Genomic DNA, 25,896 nt, shown 5'->3' on the forward strand with positions numbered 1-25,896 from the left:
TATATTATAATAATATAATTATATGAGATATGATATTTTAGATTCTGTGCGAAGCGATGAATGTATTGATTTTACAATGATGTGTGTTTTTTTTTAAATTTAAATTTTTTTAAATTGTTTTTTTTGTGTCTGTCATCACCTTTTAGCCAGTAAAAGTGCTTGGATTTTTTTCAACAGTAACTTTTCTGATAGGAAAGTGAATCTAGTAGGTACTTTGGGGGTTCAAAAGTAAAAATTTCTCTGTAGTTTTCAAAAGCGACATGAAAAACAAAAGAAAAATTAAGGAAAAACGGGAAGTTTTACGCAAAATCTGTTTGTCAAAATTTTATTTGTTGGGTAAAAAAGCTTGAAAATGTAATACAAGGCTCCTACAGTCCTACTGTATTGTTACAATGACATTTGAAAAATATTAAAAATTCTTAGGCACAATTTTTATTTATAAGCATGTAATAAATTTCACTGAATGTTTATATTAGCATTTTCTATACACCATAACATTTTGAAAATATTTTGACTCTTTTTGAGCTGTTTACGGACATTGTCAGTTTTCAATTTTTTTAGTTTTTTTTTCTATAAATATCAATAAAATTTTATTTGTTGGGTAAAGATTCGTGAAAATTTAATACAAGTCACAATTTTTTTTAAGCATTTAAAGTTTGAATTTCGACAACATTTATTACATTTAAAATTTAATAATTATTAACTGACAACAGTATAGTGAGTACTGAGTAGCTGACGTGAGTATAATAAGCAGGGTTAGAATTTCTATTGCACTTTAAATTAATTGCATAAATAACTAGGTAATAAGTACTACAATATATTATAACCTTAAACATTTCTGAATAATTATTATTTAAATTAATTTTTATGTAATAAAAATAAAAAAAAATAGTAGGTACGATATTATATTTAGAACTTTTATAAGTTAATAGACAATGGTGGATAGTGACATAGTGTTGTGGTGTTGATATAGTTAATACGTATTATTACTACAATAACTATAAACTACAATATATCTGATATCCTTGTCTATCGATACTCGACTGAATTTACGCATTGTATTTATTCCAATCTAGTTTATTTAGATCTCTGTAAGACTGTTAATCTTATGGGTAATATAGGTATATTATTATTATAAATATATAAGTATGTTCAATATAATAAATAAATATATATTATATTATATATATATATATATATATATATTATACATAAACATTTTAACATTTATAATTATGGTTTTAAAATTTCATGAAATATTTCAAGAATTTTTCATTAAATATTTCATTTTGATGAAAAATAAAATAAAATGTTTATTATACCTAAAAGTTTATAATCGTCAACTTCTAAGTGAATATTTTTAAAAGTTTGTTTATTGTATGAAACAAAGAAAATATGTAACATATTTACATATAATTTATAAGTTGTTTAACAAATCTATAATAGTTATAACAAACTATATGATCTAAGTATTGAATAATGAGCCCAGAGCACCTTCACATCACTCAGCCGTATATACACACATATTATACACTTTATAATTACTGAAAATACACTATTATTTCATTCATTGTTGGAATTGACTTCAACTCTATTTCAAACCATTATCTTTTCTGATATACAACAATATTTTAAAACTCATGTAAAAAAATATTTTTATTCTCAAAATAATGCCAGGAATATTTTTCGGCATTATAAAATAATAAATAATAAATCAACAAAAATAATATGTTTTTCTTTAATTATAAGTGTGTAATCAATTTATTGTTTTTAATCATCTATAACCGAACACGTTTAAAAGAAGAAAAAATATTTTTCATAATTTCATTGAAATATTTCAAGAACAGTAAAATTTTCAATTTTGAAATATTTCAATTGAAAAATTTCAAATTTAGAACCCTATTTATAATATATTTTTAAGTCACTGATGGAAAAATTAATTAATTACGATACAACGAAGATATTATGTTATTAAGAATCTATAGTATAATATACAGCTATATGAATGCCACCTATAAACATTTTTAAATTTTGCCGCCGAGGCAAGTGCCTATTAAGCCCCCCCCCCCGTTAAACATTTGCGTATAATCAAGTGCAATAATCGGTGTTTATGTTTTTTGACGAAAGCGGATATATTAGATTATTAACTAATAAATAATAATAATTATTGTACTATCGTACTGTGAATAGTGAATGTTTTGATAAATTGTTTAGTGTACGACAACCTCATACACATTACACACAGACATTAAATGACAGCTATCTAAGTATCTAACTACTTTAAGAGAACAGTTAATATCTACAGAAGAACGCCTAGTCTTACTAGTTGTATAGGTTGTTGACGTTGCTCTCAGGCAATGCTCTCAGGTTGAAGCATCTAGGGACAACGTTTTTGGAATAAGACAATACATTTACCGATTGATCAGCCTTTACTTGATCAAAATGAACCAACACGTTATATTATATTCTATTGAGACGAGCCATTTCCATTAAATCATAGTTATTGAGGTAATTTCTCTATTGTCAGTCAAGGCAATAAGCCAATGGGCAATGACGTAGATATTATGTTAATAGATATTATGTTTAAATTAAAGATTATGCCAAACTAAAATTTATAAACGCGTCATAGAAAATGTATTTTTAATTTTGTCTAAGAAATTCGGAATTCACTCCAGACAATATAAATATTGTTATTTCGCATTTTGTACTAATTCACCAACATAATATGTTTAAATATTTAGGTATATTTTACAAGTACTTACGTCTCACCGGCACCATTCATTCAAAATTGTTCATTATTTGTATACATATAGTGTAATTTTCAAGTATCTAAGGTTATTCCATATTCGTTTTGAATTACAACAAAATAAGTAATGCCCTCCATGAGAAATCGAGAAATATCCAATGTATAAAATTGAACTTCAAATGCTCATAAAAATTTAATTTGATTTCCCGGTATAGTCGGTAGACATTTTTTTGTTGACACATTTATAAGAAATCTTGTATTAAATTTTAAAATCTTTGATATAAAAGGAAAATTTTTTATGAATATCTAATTACGAAGCCGGCGATATTCCAAACGCGGTCGACGATTTTCGATGGATAAGAGAGTGACGAAATGAAGTCAAAACTGACCGAGTGGTACCAGGGTCGCATTGATTTGCCGCTACTCATTCTACGATATTGACGTCGGCGGCATAATCGTTGACGGTCGACGAGTTATTCATTCAACAGTCACCACGGCATGTGTTCCTGTTACTTAAATGCTGCTGATCTTTAGTTTAAAACGCGTTCACGTTTTAGCTAACTAAGCCAAATTCAGCGTCTTATTTTTGAAAAGTATGTCGTGTTTTCGTGATTTTATGATCTTTGACAAATTTGAAAAAGAACAGCAGTCTTTATAAGATTTTATTTAAATACTTGGTGCCATTTACTGTCATTTGTATTTTAAATATGTATTCGAATAACTACTGTCTTTCAAAAGTATTTGAATATAAATACAAATACATTTTAAAAGTATTGAAAATACTTAACAAGTACCTACTTTTTAGTTTTTTTCATTGTTCGTAGTATTTTAAAATGTTTGTACGTTTATCACAAGTGTAAAAATATTTTAATTTAATTATTAATAAATATTTTTAATTGATTCAATAATTTCAAATGTCACATACCTATTATATTATTTACATTTCAGCAAGGTAGATATGGATTTTAGGTATTGTGTCATATGCGTATTAAATAAAATCTTAAAAGTTATTAAAAGCATTATAAATTAATATAATTGTGTTTTTTTTTTTATTTTTTTTTTTATATATGTGTCATTACCTTTTAGGACAGTAAAAGTGCTTAGATTTTCTTCAACAGTAACTTTTCTGATAGGAAAGTGAATCTAGTTGGTACATTGGGGGGGGGGGGGGGGGTCAAAAGTAAAAATTTCCCAGTAGTTTTTAAAAGCGACGTGAAAAACAAAAGAAAAATTAAGGAAAAATGGGAATTTTTACGCAAAATCTGTTTTCGAGAAAATCGATTTTGGTTTTTGGTGTAACTCTAAAACAAATGACCGTAGGGACATGACATTTTGACTGAATGTTTATATTAGCATTTTCTATACACCATAAAATTTTGACTCTTTTTGAGCGGTTTACGGACATTGTCAGTTTTCAATTTTTTTTTCTATAAATATCAATAAAAATTTTTTTGTTGGGTAAAAAAGCGTGAAAATTTAATATAAGGCTCCTGATATATCGTTCTAATAGCAGTTGAAAAATATTAAAAATACATAGGCACAATTTTTTTTTATAAGTATTTAAAGTTCAAATTTTGACACCATTTATCAAATTTATAATTTATTAATTATTTTGTAGTTAAAAATGTATAAAATGTTTAACTTTTATGGCTAAGGATTGAAAATTTAATACAAGGCTCCACGTAAATAGGTTATTTATAAATTACTTTATTCACAATAATATCATCAAATATACTTTGTAATATCATAGGCTGACTGACCGTTTTCGCTCAGAATCGTTTTTCTTATACAATGATATTATATCATTGAATTCAAATTTAACACCATCCATTACAGTGACCCACTTGTAACCTACTGTACAGCAGAGCGACATTCACTTATCCACCTTTTTTGAATTATCTCTCCCCTGCCTCCTTGATGTGGCGTTATCAATGAAATGTTCTTAACTTTCAAATTTTTAGATTTTTAGCTTACTATAGTAGTATAGTAGCCTAAACACAAACATTAATATATTAAATTATTAAAAGTGATATCAAAAGTGATGATTTGATAATGTATTATTTTGTTTGTTGAAATACGACTGTAAACAGAAAAAAGTAATTTGTATTCTGAAATAAAATACAAAGAAAAAGTATTTTGAAAGTATTTTAAATACATAAGTATTCGAATACTTAACAAGACTGGATGCAGGATTCACAGTACCTATACACAGCAGCTGTGCGCGAAAAGGTGCAGCACAAACCACCTTAGGTAGTGCGTACCACGACAAAATAGATATTATGCATAATTATATATTTATTTAACAGATATAAAATATGTATTTATAAAATATAAATTTATTATTAAGATCCATTTTGTCTGGCGCCCAATTTAATAAATTAAATAATAAATTGACGTAACTACGTAATTCGTAGCGCACTTGACTGGTGATCCGCGATAATTTTGCGTACGGCTTGAAGCCGCCACGTCGCGTCGTACGACAAACCAGAAAATACCATAAAACGTAATATTAGAGAACATTTAATAATATGAGAAATAAAAAAGTTTCACTCCCGTCATGGTCTGCCGTATTATTCTGCCCGCACAACGGGACACGTCATGCCGCCTCCGCCTCCGAATGCCGATAATATGACTATATGAGTATTGAGTATGTGACGGAGTACGGACTAGACCATTAGACAGAGTCAGTTGAGGTGTGTCGCTCAGGAGCAAGTGGTGTTGTACAACTGGACGTGTGTCGGTAACGTTCGGCACTGTTACGATAATCGCTCGAAACAGTCGAAACGTTCCGCACCATACGATGGTCGACCGAAAACCTTGGATATTTTTTCATTTCCGTGTCGAATGATAATAATAATTGCCCACTTCCTCTTTTGCAATTTTGCGCATTCTCTCACTCTAACTCACTGATAACGATACGCGTTTCTCCGTAGCCCAGACTAGTCCAGACACAATAAATAATAATAATAATAATAATAATAATAATAATAATAATAACGAAAAATATTAATACCTATTAATTATTAATTTCTCGCGACGATGTCGATGTGTTAATGAAACGGTGCGGGCCGTGCTCGAGTCGTCACCGATCGGATTTCCTCCGATTTCGTTGTTTTCATAGTTCGCGTTGGCGGTACTCGCGTAAAATCGCCACCATGGTTGTCTGCTGTTCAGGTCACTGTAGCTGAGTGTAGAAAGTGCGACACGAACAATTTTTGTGCCGACTCCTTTGGCGGCCGATCGACGACCGACGTTACGTCTCGCCGTGTCGTCGGACGATATAATGTGTATGCCGGGCCAGTGACGCCGGTCCGGTGACCGTCACTAGCCGTGATCCATCGCTTGGTGCCCGTAACTATTGATGTGTTTGCACGTCATGATGTCATCGAGCACGAACCGAATGATACAGCCCAGGAACCTGGCTTCGATATTGATGAAATTGCATGGTGCATTTGCTGAAGCCATTACATCACCAAAAGCGTCCATCGATAAGCGCACGCTAGAGAAGACATGGAAACTGATGGACAAGGTTGTGAAACTGTGTCAACATTCCAAGATGAACCTGAAGAACTCACCGCCGTTTATACTCGACATACTACCAGACACCTATCAGCGGCTCAGGTTCATTTATACACAGTATGAGAATGACCTTTCTGAGCTGTACAACAATGAGCATTTTAATGTTTTCATTTTGAATGTCATACGGAAATGCAAACAAGCCATCAAATTATTCAAAGAGGGCAAGGAGAAAATGTATGACGAAAATTCACATTATAGGAGAAATTTGACCAAATTGAGTTTAGTGTTTAGCCATATGCTCAGTGAGCTCAAAGCATTATTTCCAAATCATAGATTTGCTGGTGATAAATTTAGGATAACCAAAAGTGATGCTGCAGAATTTTGGAGATCTAACTTTGGAATGAGGTAAGACATTAATATACCTACCTCTATATAACTTTTGAATAATTGTAATGATATTAATCTATAATCACCTACCTATATTGATTTAACAATAATAAAAATGCACTAATTCCTAGTGTTTAAATCTTCAAATACTTGTAATAATGTCTAAAAAGTATTTTAAACATTTTCTAATGTCGGGTTTTAAAATAAAAATAATAATTTACTTTTTGAAACTAAGCATTTTAGTTTTAATAAAGCCATATTTGGTACCTACCTGCTAGGTAGGTACCTATATTTTTATTCTAAATTTTAAATTTCTTTACAGAAAAAAGTGTTGTTGATTTATTTCCCTTGACAAATAATTATTAATATTTATTTTAAAAATCAAAAATTTGTTTGTTACTTATTATTTATTTATTTATCTGACAAAACCGAAAAAAAATGTAGTAGGTAGAAGGTATCTACTAATATTAGTTATTAAAATTCAGCTCTGTATATACGTATGTTTAGCTTGTCTAATATATCTTCAACAAGTATGTTACTGTATACTCACCTAAATAGTTAGGTATCAAATATAAATATCTCATACATTTTGCGTTATATCAATAACTTGTCATATTAGTATAATATAATGTATCTATGTTACATAATTATTATACAGAAAAATCATATAATACATAGGTATAATAGGTACCTATGCAACCTATTTGTATCTAGATTATCATAAATTTATTTTTTGGTTAAAGTAGGTAAACAGCTGATTTCTTATGTGATAGGTACCAAGTGTAGTATGGCCGGTTTCAATTATACAAAATCTGAGATACGAAGATAACGACCTCGGTTTATTACCTAATAATTTTAGTATTCAATGATATGTTAATAATTATTAAATACTCTTTACTAATTTAGGTACAATAATAAAATTAATAAATTAATATTCTACTGGAGTACCTATAGAATAAAATAAATAGATCAGTCAAAATCGACTATTGTAGATTGATGTTGATGTATAATACCTATATTATTTTCCTAAAAAATTGATAAAAAATAATTGTGATTTCACTCAAAAACATACATTTTAATATTAGCCCTCATTGTTAGCATTTATTATTGCTATAAGATAATATTTATAATTTTGTCCAAAATAATAGGTATTGTTAGGTATCTGAATTGACAAAGTAAATGTTTTTAAATAAAATAAAATGTCTATAACACGACTATCACAGGAAATCACCAAAGAAATCACTTAGAACCATTCACAGGTTTTTCATAAATACAGCTTTATAAATGAAAAATAATTCATGTGAAAATGGATTTTTGGGATCATTATTATTATGATAAAAACCTAGTAAAGGTATGTCCCAAAAAAGAAATTTTTAGTCTATGTAACAAAATATTTATCTACCCATTGTAAAATTTCAGAAATGTATTCACAATACCTTTGAAATCTGTCAATTAAAACATTTTAAACTGTAGCACTAAGTTTTTATTATTGATAAATCTAAATTATCAACAATTTAAATAGTAAATGCCCATACTCTTTAGTGATTTGTGATTAAAAATAAACTACTTACCTGGTATCGAACTGAAAATCAATAACTGATGGAAAAATTGCAATCTTACTAGGTTTAATTTGGACTTTTTTTGTTTATTTAAATAGTTGACATTGGTTAAGTATCATACTACTATAATATTACTATTAAAATCAGTAGAAATATGGCATTTAAATTTTTGCACAAACAGCGTCAAGCAGAACAATACATTTAGTACTATACAAAAAAGAAAAATTAAAAAAAAAAAAATAGTTCATATAATAATTTATTTGGACAGTTTATAAGAGATTGATTATTTCCAAAAGTCTTAAAGTTATTAATAGGATTATGTAACATGTAACTATGTATTTTTTTGAAAAATTAGTAACATAAAATAAATTATTTTTGCAAATGCTAAAGTTATTAACTTTAAAATTTATCCAGATTAGCAAAAATGAGTTGCCTTTATCATTATTTGGTAGTTCGAAAAGGAACATGTTGTAGGTAATATTTCTACAAATTTTTAAAGATTCTTTTTTTAAAATTACTAAAATATCTTCATAACCATAATAAGGGATTCTTGGTAGGTAGGTATATTACATTAACTATAGAATATAAAGCTAAAGACTTTTTCCTAAGATTTTTCAAGCTGAATGTCCAGTTCTGTTGCTATCCCAGATTAACAGAGCATATTCAAGTTAAGCTTTATTTTTGAAAGCTAATATGTGAGAATTGACCAATAGTTTGAAATTAAATAATATACTTGAATCTTTCAAAGGAATGATCAAGATAATAATAAGGATAACAAGGAATAATCAAGATTCTAGAGTTTTAAGAATTGTTTGTAGATTCTGAGCGGAGCAATACATTTTATTGATTTTACAATATTGGTGTATTTTTTAAATACTAATTATTATTTTTTTTTTTGTGTCTATCATCACCCTTTGGGGCAGTAACACTGTTTTGATTTTCTCTACAGTATTTTGTTCAATGGGACAGTGAATCTAGTTGGTGCATTTGGGAGGTAAACATTTTTATTATCCCAATAGTTTTCAAAAGCGCAGGGAAATACAAAATATAAATTAAGGAAAAACGGGATTTTCACGCAAAATAAGTTTTTGACAAAATCGATTTGGTTTTTGGTGTAATTCTATAACAAATTACCGTAGATACATGAAATTTTCACTTTATGTTTGTACACCATACAATTTTCAAAATATTTTGACTTGTTTTGAGCGGTTTACGGACATTTTCAGTTTCCTTTTTTTTCAAAATGTCAATAAAATTATTCATTGGGTCAAAAATCTTGAAAATTTATTATAATGCTCGTAATATATAAAAATATTAAAAATACATAGGCATATTTTAATATAAGCATTTAAAGTGCCAAAAATTCACAAAGTTTATCAAATTCAGAAATTAAAAATGATTTTGTAGTTAAAAATGTATAAAAGGTTCAACTTTTATAGTTAAGGATTGAAAATTAAAAACAAGATTCTACCTTAAATGGTTTATTCTGTAACTAAAATATACAGTTTTTTTTATAGTTATATTATGGTCAAATTTGGACGAAATTAGATATTTAAACGAAGAAGAACGATCTTAGTTTTGTTATAAGTATTTAAAAAATATTATTATATTAATATTATTCTTTATTCGTGGGTACTTGAAACTTCTACATATATGATAATAAACAAATAATAATAAATTATTAGGACTTGCATTTGAAAAAAAAAATATGTTATTTGCAATTAAAACGTTACACTTTTTTTGCGTTTACCATTTTTTAAAACTAAAACATTATATAAGTTTAGCATTTCTTGTATTCAGAATTAAAACGTTATAGAAGTCTTGCGTTAATCGTTATTTAAAATTAAAACACATTATTTAGAATAGTGTTAATAACTATTAAATGTATTAAGAATAACTTAAGAATAATTCCGGCAGGTAATAGCTCGTATACGGAATATAATAAAATTTTACTACAAAACCAATAATATAACTTTAAAAAAATGGATTTTAAATTATTTAGTTGTGCGTTAGTTTTTGTTCAATCAAATTCTATAAATTATATTTTGCGATATTTTTTGTTTAATGATATTCTATAAATTACGTTTTGAGTTATGTTTTGTTTAATGATATTATATAATATATTTTGTTAATCTTTATGTTTTGTTTTGCGGTATTTAATTATTTTTGATTAATGCTTTCCATTATAATTACGTTAACAAATTTCAAACGTTTTTTGTCGAGTATAATGTTACTATAATATTTGCAAGTCTTGAACTAATTATTCAATGCCTACTGTAGTAATAATAAGTAAGAACAATGTTAGTATAATATAGAATATCCTAGTCTATCAAACCATCTCTGCTCAGAATCGTTTTTTGTATGCAATGATATTATATCATTGAATTCATATTTAATACTATCAATTACAGTAATCCACTTATACAGCAGAGCAACACCCACTTTTTATATTTGTATCACTAATTAATTAATATTAATAAAATAGCATGATTATATGATTTTTACTTTGACCAGAAATACTAAACGAATACCTAATATGGTAGGGCACATACTAAACGAATACCATTGTGGGATGATAATTAGAAACTATTGATTTATTTTCTTTTTTATGATTGGGATTGATATATAAGTGAATTTCCAGAAGGATGGGAAGGATTCATTATTTAGAGAAGCATTAAAAAAATCTTATATACAGGTTGATTCATTAAGCATAAAACACACATTATCTCAAAAAGTATTAATGTTTTTGAAAATATTTTTTTACATTTTTTCAAGTTGTTAAAAACACAAAGTTTTTATTAAAAAATCATATTTTTAAATATTTTTTATACTTATATTTTTTAAGTTTTTACTTTTTTGAATGACAACATAGAGTTTTAATTTCATTTTCCAAAGCAGAATATTTTTCTTAGTATTTTGATTCATAAAAATTGAATTTAGTGCGAGTAGTTTATGAGTTATAAGTATTTAAAGTTTAGATGGGCGGAGTGGAGTGGTATGGGGTTACCCTGCAAAATGTTTGTCCACTACTCCGCTTGTCTAAACTTTAAATACTTATATCTCATAAACTACTCATCCTAATTTCGATTTTATGTATCAAAATACTTAAAAAAATATTCTGCTTTGGAAAATGAAATTAAAACTGTTGTCATTCAAAAAAGTAAAAAACTTAAAAAAATATAAGTATAAAAAATATTTTAAAAAACATTAATACTTTTTAAGATAATGAGTGTTTTACGCCAATGAATCAGCCTGTGTATAAAAATCTCGTGTCACGTGTTTGTCGGGGATAAACTTCTTTGATTTATAAGCATTTGTAGTGACTAATATTGAAGAACTAATGTTGTAATGTTTTAGATCCCCAATTAAAAATTGTATTGCAATAATCAATACTACACATATAAATAATAGTTTGTTTTATTGTATGTAATATTTGACTGATTTATTTTGTCTTTAAATATGTCAATATATATAATACGCTACATTTTTACTAATTCATTAAAAAAAAAATGTATGTACACAAAGCATTAAAAACTAATGTAATATATTTTGTCAAGTTGAAACAATTATACATTTTGAGATTTGTTTTCATCTTAAGTGTTTCTGTTTTTGTAAGCATAGTATTTTTTTATTCTATATTAGTAGATACTTACAATATATTATTGTGTTCAGAAAGGTCTAATGTGTATTAGCCTATCTTTATATTAATTTTATTAATAAAAGGAAATCATTATGATGTAACTTATTTATAAATTATCATAATTAATTATTTTTTTGTATAGCACTGTAGTTCCTTGGAAACTATTTCGTAGTGCCCTTCATGACGTCCATCCAATTGTCAGTGGATTAGAAGCAATGGCGCTCAAATCAACAATAGATTTAACATGTAATGATTACATATCAAATTTCGAGTTTGATGTTTTTACCAGGTAAATTAATAAATAAGTTAATCTACTTATTATATTCATACATTTTTAAAGTTTACAATTGAGAAATTTTAATATTGTTTAGATTGTTTCAACCTTGGCCAACTTTATTAAGAAATTGGAAGATATTAGCTGTTACGCATCCAGGATATGTCGCATTCTTAACATATGATGAAGTTAAAGCTCGCCTAGAAAAATTTATCACCCGACCAGGGAGGTTTGTAATTTTATATGTAACATAATTAAATACTTTTAATTAATTTTATCTACAAATAAACTTGATTAATCTGATTGTTAATGCTTAGCTTGATACTTAATAGTTAATAAGATTAAATAACACAACACTACAAAGTATACATTGATACTTAAATAAATAAATCATGTAATTTGATTGGGTGTTAATGTTTCACACTTACTGAGTATCAGTACCTTCAGAATAATTTTTGTTTCTTGGTATTAATTTCAAAAAATCAAATAAATTATTATATCCATACATCTCAACAAAAATTTTAAGAAAACGTTTATATTTATAATTTTCTCTTACAGACCTTCTAGAATCAATTACCTATTTATGTCCATATCTGTAAAAAATAAGAAGAATAAAAAAATTAGGTATATCAGTTGTTTAGTTTTAAATTTGAACAAAAATACTACTCACAATTAGTCATTAGTATTATTAAAAACAGTACACAATTTTAATGGTATAATAGTGTAAAATAATTATCTGTATTTTATTTTGAAAAGTATGTACCTAGTTTAATAGTTATTAATTTATTAATAAAATGTATTATATTGGTTTGTTATTAGTTATGTATTTCGTCTAAGCTGCACACGGCTAGGGCAGTGGGCTATTGGTTACGTGACAACAGAGGGTGAAATATTACAGACCATTCCTCAAAATAAATCTTTATGTCAAGCATTATTAGATGGTGCACGTGAAGGATTGTAAGTATATTTTCACTGAGGAAAAAATTACAGCATAAATTATGTTGTTATCAATAACTTTATAAGCTTAAATTTTTTGTTAGGACTGTAAAATTTGACTCTGTGATCTTTAATTTAAAATATTATTTGTATGATATTTTCAAATGATTATCTGAAGTTTTACATCAAAAATAAAAATGTTCATCAAATTCCACACAAAATATGAAAAATAAATTATGACCTTTTATTATTACTGTTTTGATAAATACTAAGCAAACTACGGTTCAGTAACCATAATTACTTTATTATTATGGTCTTAAAGATATTCATGCATTGTGTCTAAAAATTATTCTCATTTTAAGTATAGATGATATGCATCTCACTACAGTACAACTTTTTTTAGGACTTTAATACTTGTATTGTTAAAAATTTATGTTTGTAAGAAAACTATGTAATAACCAATGTCTAAATTTTCTTTAGTTATCTCTATCCGGATGGACAAAAAGGAAATCCAGATCTATCAAATGCCGTTGAACAAAGTCCGGAAAATCATATAAGAGTTACTCACGAGCAATACGAAATGTACTGTGAAATGGGATCCACTTTCCAGATATGTAAAATATGTACAGAAAACGACAAGGATGTTCGCATCGAGCCATGCGGTCATCTTTTATGCACACCGTGTTTAAACTCTTGGATGGTAAGTCGGAATGTATACTGTACAGTGCTTTATATCTAAATCCAGTGAATTTGCATTAATAGTGTTATTTTGGTTACGTTTGTATAATGATTGTATTATTTGTTTTTTTTCTATCAGGAATCCGATGGCCAAGGTTGTCCATATTGTCGGGCCGAGATCAAAGGTACTGAACACGTTGTTGTGGATCCATTTGACCCAAAAAGAGTAAAATATAAAAGTGTTCCCATCATGCCCATCGTCGTCCAACATTCTGAAGATGAAGATGATGATGAAGATGATGAGGTGGTGAAATAACACACAGTGTCGTCGTCATCAGCGACATTTTTCCAGAAAGGAAAGTATAATAGTAATAAATAATAATTAAAGAAAAAGGTCGTTTAGACTATTTTACTGTGATATCACTATGTAGACATTTTTCAATATGTCTGCATTGAATATTTCGATTTAAATATAATGTAACAAAATTCCCATTGGCGATTTGTATTGTCGATAAGGCGTTTTTTTCATATGTGATAACTGATATGTCAAATATATTATTCAAATAAAATGTGATAGAAAATAAGAAGAGTAAAATATATATATTAATTATATTTTTTAATTAATTCAATGACAGTAGGATATAATGCAATTGAGTATAGTGATTACATTTTAAGATACCATGTGATTGTGTGTTTTTTTATATTTATTACAATATTTATATATTTGCCCTACATTATTTTTTGAACCCTTTGATTTCAAATCAATTTTCAATTATTTGATTGTTATTTTTGTTAACTGCCAATTATTAAAATGATTTATTCTTTTTGTTTAAATGTACTATATATATATGTCTTATGGTAATGGTACATTATAAAAATTATAAAAATTAAAGAGAATTTTGCAATATACACAGCAATACCAATATATTTTTATTCTTTAAGTATAAACATACTATTTTTTTTATTTTAATTGTAATTTTTCATAATACTGTTTAAGTATTTAAAAAGATGGCTGTATAATGTGACAATCGGTTGTTGACCATATTATTTACTTAGATGTATGTTATCCTTTCTAGAGCGTAGATAGTACTTATTGCACTTGTAACAGATCTAGTTTAAAATAAATACTTCAGCTGCTCGATAAGATTTTTAATCATTGGGTTCATGGTGGATTTATGTAACAATTGTATTATTATTATTCATTGGTTTTATATGTTTAGAAGTTGATTTCTAGTCTCCAAGCAATCTAGTCTAATTAAGAATTTGTATTTTTCGTTTCTCCTATGTATGTATATATAGGTATAATAGGTATATATAATATATATGCATATCTCTTAACTCTAAAACATTAAACCTTAAACATTTCTCGCGTAGTGATATTTTCTAATTTTTTTTATTACATACACTTGTATGTTTTTGTAATTTGTATTATACTATTGTCTCATTATTGTTTAAGTGTTGTACATTTTCCCAATAATCTACCACAATTTGGTTGAAATCAATACACACTTTTCTGATAATTTGATGATATTATATAATGTTTAGTAGCTATATGTTTTCTAGAATTAAATTTGTCTTGTGATCGATATTTTCTTTATCTTAATGTTTATTATTTTTAATTAAGTTAATCAAAATCTTTGTTGATATAACACTTTTTACGTATCATTTTGTTATAAGAAATGTCACCTAATATTTCTATAACAATCATCTATTTTACTCTACTGTACATGGTAACCAATATTTTCATGGTTTTTTTTAAACGTGTTTCAGTAAATTTGATTTTTACTCATTTTCTTTACACATATTGTATACTACATGACTTTTATACAAATATTTCTACTTTGACCAAATGTACATGTTATTGTATTAACATACACCTATAATATATGTATATAATATGAATGGTCTGTTTACATTTTGAACTATAGCAATGAAATACATTAAAATATTTAAAATATTGTGTAATATTTATCATTTAGATTTTAAACACTTATAAAGGCAATAAGATGTACGACAATTATTATTAACTCTATTTATTTGTGAACAAACTAAAGTAACCTTTATTTTAGGGGCCTTAAATATTATTGTAATGTTACGAATACAGGGTAATGTAGTCTGCAAGAATTAATTTCTAGAGATGAATTCCAATATTATTATTATTAGTTGTAGAACAATTTGTTGATTATTATATTTTTTATTGCCCATAGAGGCCAATTGACAATTATTTTTATTATTATTATTTTATTTTTATTTTTTATTGTATGTCAAGAAAAAAACATGTGTGATTTCATATTGTAACGATCTTTGAGCTTGAGTAAAATAAGTAAAATAAATCGGTGTACGTCAAAATAAACCACATAATTTGTGTAAGTTGTAAATTATAAGCAATACGTATATATATACTGTATTTTAGTATTTATGTATTTTATTCATATTCACTTTAGTTTGTACTGCTATCATAATTTTTGTAACATATTATATATTTTTTTTATTTGTAAATAAACCAAATAGCTAATTATTATATGTGTAATTATTATTAGGTATATATGACGATTTTGTAATCGTTGTGTTGTGTTTCAAATTAATCAATTCAATATACCTCTTCCTTTCTATAGGAGCAGTGGCTCAACCAGGACTTATTCAAGGGGTGAGATGGAGGGGGGGGGTCCAAAAAATATATATACTCCTGTTTTTCTATTCCTTTTCTGAGTATGTACATTATACATACATTTTATTGCTTAATAAACACAATTATATAATTTATACAATATCAATAAATTTTTATGAATATGTCAGGGAAACTTTAAAAAATAAAAATAAATACTAGGTATGACAAAGTTGTGGTGAGGGGGACTGAATCCGGGGTTCACCCCCTTGGGTGCGCCACTGTATAGCAACACGTATAACATAAGTCATGTTGAGCAAAATAAGTGTAATTAACCAATAATTCAAGTTGATATAGGTTACACCTTACATCTTTTAGGTATTTAAACTTCATACATTTCAATAAATATACCTACATTCACTGAATTAGTCATTACTAAACGATTAATATGATGTATTGTTGCAGATATTTATATAAATAGAATTTGACTATGAAAATTATGACAATAAAACTATTCATTGAACTTAATCATACTCTTTGTTTAGTTTTGTTGATCTTTATTTTTATTAAATAAGTACCTGTGAAATATATTTTAAACCATTAATCATTATTATATTATATTGACCTATAAGGTCCTACTGATAAATTAAATGAATATACCTACTTATATTTAGTGAAATGTATTAATTTTAAATCATAGATATTATTCTTATAAACTTAAGTTCCACTCAATATGACAATTGACAACCCAGTTATAAGTTTATATATCTTATACATTAAAATTGTTGGCTATTTCTTTACAGCGGTAAAACTATGTCGCAGTGGTAGTGGAGTTTGGATTCGGGATACTGATGACTGATGAGGTGCAATAATAATATTAACTAAAATATTTGGTGTATCCGAATTGGTTCCCGGGTTATTACTAAGGGTATATCCTAGTTGGTCCAGAGTTCCAGGGTCAAAGTATTTTAAATTTTCCTTCTTATTTTATACAGACTTAAGACTGTCCACATAATATTATGCAGGTATGGTTAAAAATTATACTTTTTATTATAAATCTACTTTTATTTTAAATTAAATATCTTTTCATTTTTAAATAGTCATGGTAGAAGAATGAATAATATTATAATAGGGGAACGGGGTGGCCGGGTGGACAAAAGCGTCGGTTGTGACGCACATCGGCGCTGGTTCAAACCTCGGTCCACGGGCGGCATTTCTGTGAAAATCTGCTAAAAACTACACACACGTGTTTACACCTACTGTTCCCTCTCCCACAGTTTAAAAACCACCCAATGGCCTAAGTTGCCGCGGGTTAACTAATAATAAAAATAACGTTTTTTTTTTAAATCAAAATATAAAATAAATGTAATATAATAATAAAATATCTTTTTAATTCGTCCATTTTTTTTCTAAGTTTCGTGTATTATTGAGGTAAAAATGTATAACAAAACATTTTTATAAACTCTAATCTATTTATTTCATTGTTTTTATATTTGTCCATTTGTCATGTAATACTTTTTGAGCTTGACGTTTTGAAATTTTGCTTAATTTCTGTCTGTTAAGTTTTTTTTTATTGTCATTTTCATGGTTATGTACTATACTTTTATGAACAATTGTATTTAAATTATTTATTTTCAAATACGACGACTTACATTTTCTTTTCACACATTGTCTGCCAACTTTTTCCTATAATAATGTAACATAATGTTATAATTATATTAAATAATATTATTAGATTGTATTTTGCCTTTTTCGAAAGTGTTTATCGGGAACCAATTCTGATGTGTACCGCCTACCTAGAATACCGGGAACCTATTCGGATGTGTGTTGCTTGGATTGTCGGGAACCAATTCGGATGCAGCCAAAATATTATATTATTATAATATAATATTTTAATTTGGAACGTAGGCGACTGCTGTGCCAATGCATATATTATAATATGCTCAATGAAAACACGGATAAACGTTTTGTATAATATAACATATAATATGCTTTGATCTATAATTTATGATACGTTTCTACTGAGAAAATCGAACAGTGAACAGTGAAATTATATTTTAATGATTTATAATAAAAATAATAATAATGACCGCGGACGATGACTATTATACGGCGGCGGTCGAGAAACAGTTGCGCGTATGTAACAAAACACAACAGAAAAATAATATTACATTTCCGGGCCAATCAAACACAAAAACACTATTATCAGACGCCTCCTCCGCCGCCGAGCTCCTCTTCGTACTGTTTGCGGAAACAGTCTCCCACTGGGAAGAAGTCCCAACACCGTTGCTGGTACATGTTCCACACGTACGTTTCTTGACCGGTATATTCTGTGTCCGGTTTGTTGATCAGATGCATTAGGAAAAACCTGCAAACATCGTGTCACGGCTATAAGCGAATTTTCGCCGTATCAAAAGTGGAAGAAAAAAATGCGTTTTTTAAGGTCAAGCCACATATTATTATATCATGAACTCTCCACATTTTCGGGGAGCCGGTGCAAGGGAACATTTAGTTCATCTGACCTGACCTAACAGGCGGCCCCCTTTTCGGCCAAAACTTACCGTTCCCTTTTCGGCCAGCACCTACAGTTTTCTTTAAAATTTACAAATATAACAACTGAACTTAACAATTTTTATATTTAATTAAATACGATTGTATCAAAAAAAGTGATTTTTTTAACATTATTACCTACAACTGTAAAAAAACTGAAAAAAATAAAAATAAAACAATTGGCAATAAACTGTTATAACATATTATTATTACAATTGATTATATTATATATTTATATTAGTATTTATAATCAATGCTATTACTTACATTAATCGAATAAAAATTAATATAGTCATATAATACATATAGGTAATAATAATAATTATGATAGTAAAATATAACCAACTATGAACGAAATTAAACTTACATTGAAGAGTAAAGGTAATAAAAATAGTAAAATTTTTTGAACAAAAATTAATTGTTAGTTTATTTGACTAAGTTAATAATATGTTAAACCATTTTATTGCCAATTGTTTTATTTTATTATTTTTTCACTCAATTGTAGGTAAGAATGTTTATCAAAACATCACATTTTTGGATTCAATCATATTTAATTAAATAAAAAAATTGTTAAGTTCAGTTGTTATAATTGTAAAAGGAACAGTATGTTTTGGCTGAAAAGGGAAGGGTACATTTTGGCCGAAAACAGTGACGCCCGACCTAACGGACCCTATTTATACCGCTGTGGAGGGTCTAAATAGTATGCATTTTCGGTGGTCACTGGACGTATGTGTATACTCACATGTAGTTGGCGAGGTTGTGTTCTTCTTGTACGTGCGTGTCGAAACCGTGCGGCACTTTGTCGAAATAATCTTTGCCGATGCCGCAAATGAAACAATTGGATTCCATGTCCTCCTTGACACTTTCCAGTTGGTCACGCAGCTCTCCGAACGCGTCAATGATCAAACCTTTAACACGAGTATATAGGTGATATTGGTGATGATAATATCTAGGTATACTGTATGTCTGTTTATAGTTAATTTGCTATATAACTGAGTATTTGAGTAGGTATAATATTATATCATAAATTATTAAATTGTTAAATTGTTTCAAGGATGTGTTTCCATGAGATAGATTGATCCTAGTTTCGGATACTTAAAATTTTTATTCTTAGTCCCTAACTTCCAAGTAGGTACCAATTTCCGGACATAACCCTCAATTGCAGGGAATGGTTTCGTTTTTATTATTGTAATTTTATATTATCTTATAACAAAACGGTCCGTAGCCCAAAGTACAGAGCAAAATATATATATCTACAAAAAAAAATATGAATTTAAATATTAATAACAGAAATAAAACGACGGGTCCTCAGTAGTAGTACGCATCATTCTGAACATTAGTAATTTAAGAAGATGTCAGAGCATTACCTATTTGTTTTATCTATCCGTCCAATTTAGGTACCAAGATAGGTAATAATGTAAAATAGACTGCAAAACGCATTCACGATACCTATCCCTGTCATATACCATTTACTATACACTATATTCATTATTCATTTATTCACACTACTATTTCGAAACACTAAATGATGTACGTGGCCGTACCTTGAATGATGGCCAATAGTATAATGATGACGAAGAAAAAGAACGTGATGTCGAACATTATCCTGTAAACTTCGTAGTCGTCGCCGTCGGGTGATCCGATTTCGTCTCCGATACCGCCACCGGCCCTCACACCTTTGTAAAGATGGAACACGAAACACTAAAAAAAAAAACCATGCCCGAATCGATGATAATTAATATCCGTTTGTTTGCGTATACACTGCATAACTAGAGTAGTATTATTATCGTCGATTCGACGTAAATTTTATCAGTAGGCAGGTGTACCTACCGTCAACATGTCATGACATTTCTTATCCACTTCGTCGTCTTCTTCTTGGACGTAGAACTTTCTGAAGAAGTTAAATGCAATGACCGTGTATATGTACACAATGATCGTTAAGAGCAAGACGGTCAATACCAGCTGTGACAGTGTAAAAAAAAAATAATAATTTAGAAGACTAACAAGCGGCTGACGGGACGAAAGACACGGAGCTGATGGCCTGCAGCCGTACGTAAATATATTAGGTATTTCAGGTGTAGCATAGGTTTACCTGTTTTCCGTTATGAGTTACGGACTGTAAGATAGTTCTCAGCGTTTTGAAGCCAACGGCCACGTCCAGTAGATGAGCGGCAAAGAAGAAATTGTTAAAGTTGCCCAGAATCGAAAATGTGAAATACCACAGACTGTACAGGAATGCCTGTAACAAAAATGGCCGTTAGAAGTTTCCCACCAGAATATTTTAAGCAGCTAAAAGTTAATATAACAAATTTAGTTCGAATTGTTACGACGTACGTTGTCAGTTATGGTGACCCCAGCTTTCCACACTTGATATCTCCAGTCTATGTTAATAACGCTGAAACGAGAACACAGCATTTTAATTTTATATTTTCAATCGTTTAAAAAATGCAACGTAATTGTTTGGTGTCTTGGAGTTCTGCTGGTTATAGACTATATTTAAAGGTTTTGTTTCAGACGAATTTCTTTCTGTGATACTTTATATTATTAAAAAGACACACAATACAAACAAGTTGTTTTTCGTTTAAAGTACGCTCAATTCAAAGAATCATTTTTAAATGAAGGGATTCAATAAAAGCCGCGTGATGTCATTAGCCAGTCACCGGCTCGGCCACATTAAAATTATTATATTTTCGTTAATTTTCATTTAAAGTGTATTTTTGTACCTATAGGCAACAATAGAACATAAGAACCAGAAGTTTATTAGGTACACTATCTAGAAATTCGCTTGACTAAACCGGTGTGAAAAATAATGCACCGGGATGTTTGGAGCCTATCATTTACATGGTTCATTATCCCGGTGCGGGATGATGTGAGATAATTTTAAACCATTCTAGTTAAGCAAATTTCCAGTTTGTTTACTTCCTTTTTTCAATATTTAAAATATGTAGGTACTGTGTGAATATTTGTTGAGATGATATAGCTAAAGCGTAGGCCATACACGTTGTGTTTCGCGATAAACTTTAGCAGCTACTAAGATTTAAACTGGGATAATTGTTAGTTGAAAAGCTCAATGTGTAAGTAATAATTGTAAGTTAATTTTTCGAATTTGTAGTCCTTTGATTTAAAGAAATGGCCAAAATTAACTAGGGGCTAACTTCACTCTAACTCCCCCCCTCCCCTTTTACCAAGTTACACCGGAGAAATTGTATACTTTTAAGTTGTACCTATAGCTTAATTTGTAAGTTTCTCGGAGTTAAATTGTGACCAAAATAAACGTCATGTATGGATTATGTAAATTGTTAGTTATAACTTAGCTCCAAGAAACTTACAAATACCATAAACCAACTTACAATAACTAACAAATTAATCTAAACAACTTACAACTTGTCCGTCATAATTTTGAAAAATTATGGGGCTAGTGTGAAGATAGCCAGGAGTGGGGCATTATGTTAATTTTGGTAATGTGTTCAAACAGATAAACTTACAAAATCTAAGGTAAATTATTGTGAAGCGAACCACTTTTAGACACCTTGCTTAATATAGGCTTATACCCTATCAAATATCATAATTTATACTATACTAGCTAACAGCTGTGTGTAATCAAATACTTTTACTTCCGCAAAGTTTGTTTATTTTTGTTTTACTATTTTACTGGTGCCAACTATAACTGTGGGTATATAATTATTAATTATATATTAAATATTCCAACAGTTTAATACTGGTGAAAATCAACAATTTATTTCTCAAATTACTATACTTACAAATTTATTAAGCCGGACCGTTCTTCATTTTCCTGAGTGCTAAACGATGTCTTTTCCATGCCCAACAAATTGCTTATGGAATCAAAATCATATGTCTCGCTATACTTTTGACGAACTTTTTTCTTCGCAAACTTGTCCCAATAATTCACCGGAAACGACCTGACGAAAATAAAATAAATAATAATACCGTACAGGGCGAACACCTTTAGTATGTATATGTATGTATGTAAGTATGTCTGTATGTTGGTACACATAGAAATTGATGCACTTTCACCATGTATAGAGGACTATTAGGTACGTCACACGAAAAAATCGCAATAGGTACATACTTAGCAGAAATCACCAATTTGTCCCAGTGTGATTTTATGTCATCGTCTTCCGGCTGTTCAACTATGTACAGACCGTCGAATTCTAATCTCCTGGCGATTTCTTTTTCCCGTTTGAATATGGCCAATGGAACTTTCAGATGGTAATATGCGATCAACATGGCCAACGATGCTAGAGAGTGGAGCAAAGCCGCAAGCCGCATAACGTGTGCCATGTAAAAGAAGTCCTCGTTGACGTGCACAAGTTCCAATGCTCCTTCGTCGTCGGCCATTTCGGTGCTATTTGAGTCGTCCATTTCGTCATTGCTGATTCCAGCCGAACCCAGTGCGAACTCTTTGACGTCTCCGTCGTCTGATAAATCATCGGCCAGAGTTGTCACCTGTGTCGAAACGAGATGAAAATATAATTTTTTTCTTTGAAAACAACCGATTTGTCATTAAAATATAATAAACAATATCTTGTAAGTACCTTGTAAAACAACAGTATGAAATTAATGCAGAAAGCTAACACTAGTGCGACGTATTTTAAATTATAAAAGTTTCTTGCCAAAAAACTCAATGCACGGTGAGTGTATGCGTTGATATCGATCTAAAATACGGAAAAACAAATTATTAGTGTTGTGCAGTACTCCAGAAAAAATATTTATCTTACGATCGCGTTAAAATTGTTTATAGTTAAGTAAGTTCCTCGTGATGGTAAAATTAGGGGTGGGTAAGGGTGATATTATATACTCCCCATGAAGTTTTTTTAAATATTTAGAATAGTATGTGTAGTTTATTAGGTTACTAGTGGGTACCTATTATTGATATTTTTATAAAGAAACTAATATAATAGGTAATAACTTTTTTTCATAATGTGATAAAATATACCTAAATATACCTAATCTACAATTTTTGATATCAAAATTATTTTTTTCTTTCGATTATAAAAAATATTAAACTCTGGTAGAGCCACAAAGAGGTAAAATACCTTATGGCTTATTTATTAAATGTGATTTAAGCTAAATGAAAATATTTGTTTAAGCAAAAAAGACGAATAAACTATACCTAACTTTTTAGGGTTTTTCTCATTACTTTTGTAGTTAAGTTAAAAATATAATATTTAAAACGTTAATTTACAACTTTAATATCTATAAATTCTTTAATTATGAGGTTATTCTATAATCGTAGATATAACCCCAGTCCCAGTGGCGGATTAAGTAATTTGCCGCCTACAAGCAGGGCATTTGCCGCCCTTTCATTTTATACTTAAAACAAAATACATATAGAAATACATTGTTAGTTTAATAATTCTTTATTATATTAAATTTAATACAATCGTCAAATATTATTAAAATATTATAAATATTATATAATAAATTTATTAAAATATTTTTGTTCGGCTTTTTAAGTTAGCGAATGTTTCGATTAAGTCTTGAAAATCAATTGTCGACACTAATTCAGATTCAATGCAAAGGAGAGCCAAATTATTTAATCGATTTTCGCCAATTGTAGATCTCAAATACGTTTTGGTTCTTTTGAGACACGAAAACGATCTCTCTGCTGAACAATTAGTAACCGCCATACAGGAATATATTCTCAAAGCGATGCTTACATTCGGAAATAATTCTTCTAAATTTTGATTCCTAAAAAATGTAAACAAACTTTGATGTTGTTGTTTTTTTTCTGTTGCATATAAGTTTTGAAATGTATGCATTCTTGAGTAAATGTGGTTTCGTCAATGTCCGTTTCATAAAACTGTTGGAGTTTGTTGGCTCCTTGGACAATATCATCGGTATCAATTGACTTATTGTCTATGTTGATCAAAAATTTGAATTTATCGTAAATATTTTCATACCCAGAATGTCTCATTTCCAGTTGTTTTCTGAGTTGATCCAATACGGCAAAATAAACGGTTTTTAATTTGTCTTTGCCATCAAAAACTACTTCATTTGCTCTAGAACTACATTCGTCTAGTTCGTCGCATAAAAGGGGTCGCTTAAGACGACGTTTTTTGTCCAATTCATATTCTTCTTTTCTAATTTTTTTTGCTTCACCAATGAATTGTTGGAACATTTCATCAGATCTTATTTCACTCACATAATCAATTAAAGATTTGTATAGATCAACAACATGTTCTAAGTTAGCTGATGTTGATTGTAAAACTGTGCTTGTTTTATTAAATCGTTCCAACAAAGAAGTCCAAAATATGGCGAAGTGGTACGAGGGCGATATTATATAATTGATATAATTTAATTAATATTATTTTATTCAAGCGTCGGCTGAGACACATTGTATTGTAAAATATTGTGCGGTGACACCAATTTATTAGCAGGTTAACCTAACCGCAGTGAACGTGTCATCAAAAATTTAAAAAAAAAAATATTTATTTTATAGAAATATAGAGTAAATTGTTTTTACTTTTTTTTAAATTTGTGAAAAAAGTATCGAGTTTTCTTATTTTTTGAATAACCCTTTTCTCTTTTTCTTCATGCTCTTCTCGCAGCTTTTTGTATCTTGCACCACTTTTCCTTTTTCTACCATCACTCATTGTGATGTAATACTTTGAAGAATTATTATAAAAATAAATAAAGACGTCGTTACACTCGTAGCACAAGTTGCAGTGTCGCGGTATACTAATAAGCAGAATAATGTTATGATAAGGATTAAAGAATGTGTATAACATTCTTTGTAATTGTAAGTAATAGAATCACGAAAATAAAATATAATTGACAAAAACAACGTCATATCGGCTATCGCCATAATGTATAATAATATGTGTATTGTGTAATCATATATATTTAATATGAACCGTTTCCGGGAAAAACATAGATTCGCTAATAATAACAATTCTAGTTGATCGCATTCACCAAAACCATTTCAGTATTTTACTGAGTTAATAACATAGTTGCTAATACTCATCTTATAAAACGTTA

General features: G+C 28.7%; 3 protein-coding genes across 3 annotated transcripts in view; 2 read left to right on the forward strand and 1 right to left on the reverse strand.

Annotated features, from left to right (window-relative positions):
* Positions 1-25,896, forward strand: part of LOC132935959 (rho guanine nucleotide exchange factor 6) — a 223,271-nt gene that overhangs the window by 45,243 nt on the left and 152,132 nt on the right. The window lies entirely within an intron of this gene.
* On the forward strand, positions 5,611-16,260 carry LOC132935709 (E3 ubiquitin-protein ligase CBL-B). The gene is made up of 6 exons (XM_061002324.1): positions 5,611-6,670; positions 11,994-12,140; positions 12,223-12,354; positions 12,945-13,082; positions 13,542-13,761; positions 13,879-16,260. The coding sequence occupies exons 1-6, from the start codon at positions 6,108-6,110 to the stop codon at positions 14,053-14,055; spliced, it is 1,377 nt and encodes a 458-aa protein (XP_060858307.1). The 5' UTR covers positions 5,611-6,107; the 3' UTR covers positions 14,056-16,260.
* LOC132934149 (ryanodine receptor) overlaps positions 16,427-25,896 on the reverse strand; it is a 62,751-nt gene continuing 53,281 nt past the window's right edge. The window contains exons 91-99 of the mRNA XM_061000425.1: positions 23,451-23,570; positions 22,985-23,361; positions 22,656-22,814; positions 21,229-21,289; positions 20,987-21,133; positions 20,725-20,856; positions 20,439-20,595; positions 19,637-19,802; positions 16,427-18,712 (exon numbers count right to left, since the gene is read on the reverse strand). Coding sequence (XP_060856408.1) covers positions 18,550-18,712; positions 19,637-19,802; positions 20,439-20,595; positions 20,725-20,856; positions 20,987-21,133; positions 21,229-21,289; positions 22,656-22,814; positions 22,985-23,361; positions 23,451-23,570 — 1,482 coding nt within the window. The 3' untranslated portion in view covers positions 16,427-18,549. The remainder of the gene's footprint in view (positions 18,713-19,636; positions 19,803-20,438; positions 20,596-20,724; positions 20,857-20,986; positions 21,134-21,228; positions 21,290-22,655; positions 22,815-22,984; positions 23,362-23,450; positions 23,571-25,896) is intronic.

Source organism: Metopolophium dirhodum, chromosome 1 (assembly GCF_019925205.1).
Source record: "Metopolophium dirhodum isolate CAU chromosome 1, ASM1992520v1, whole genome shotgun sequence".
NCBI classification, from domain to species: domain Eukaryota; kingdom Metazoa; phylum Arthropoda; class Insecta; order Hemiptera; family Aphididae; genus Metopolophium; species Metopolophium dirhodum.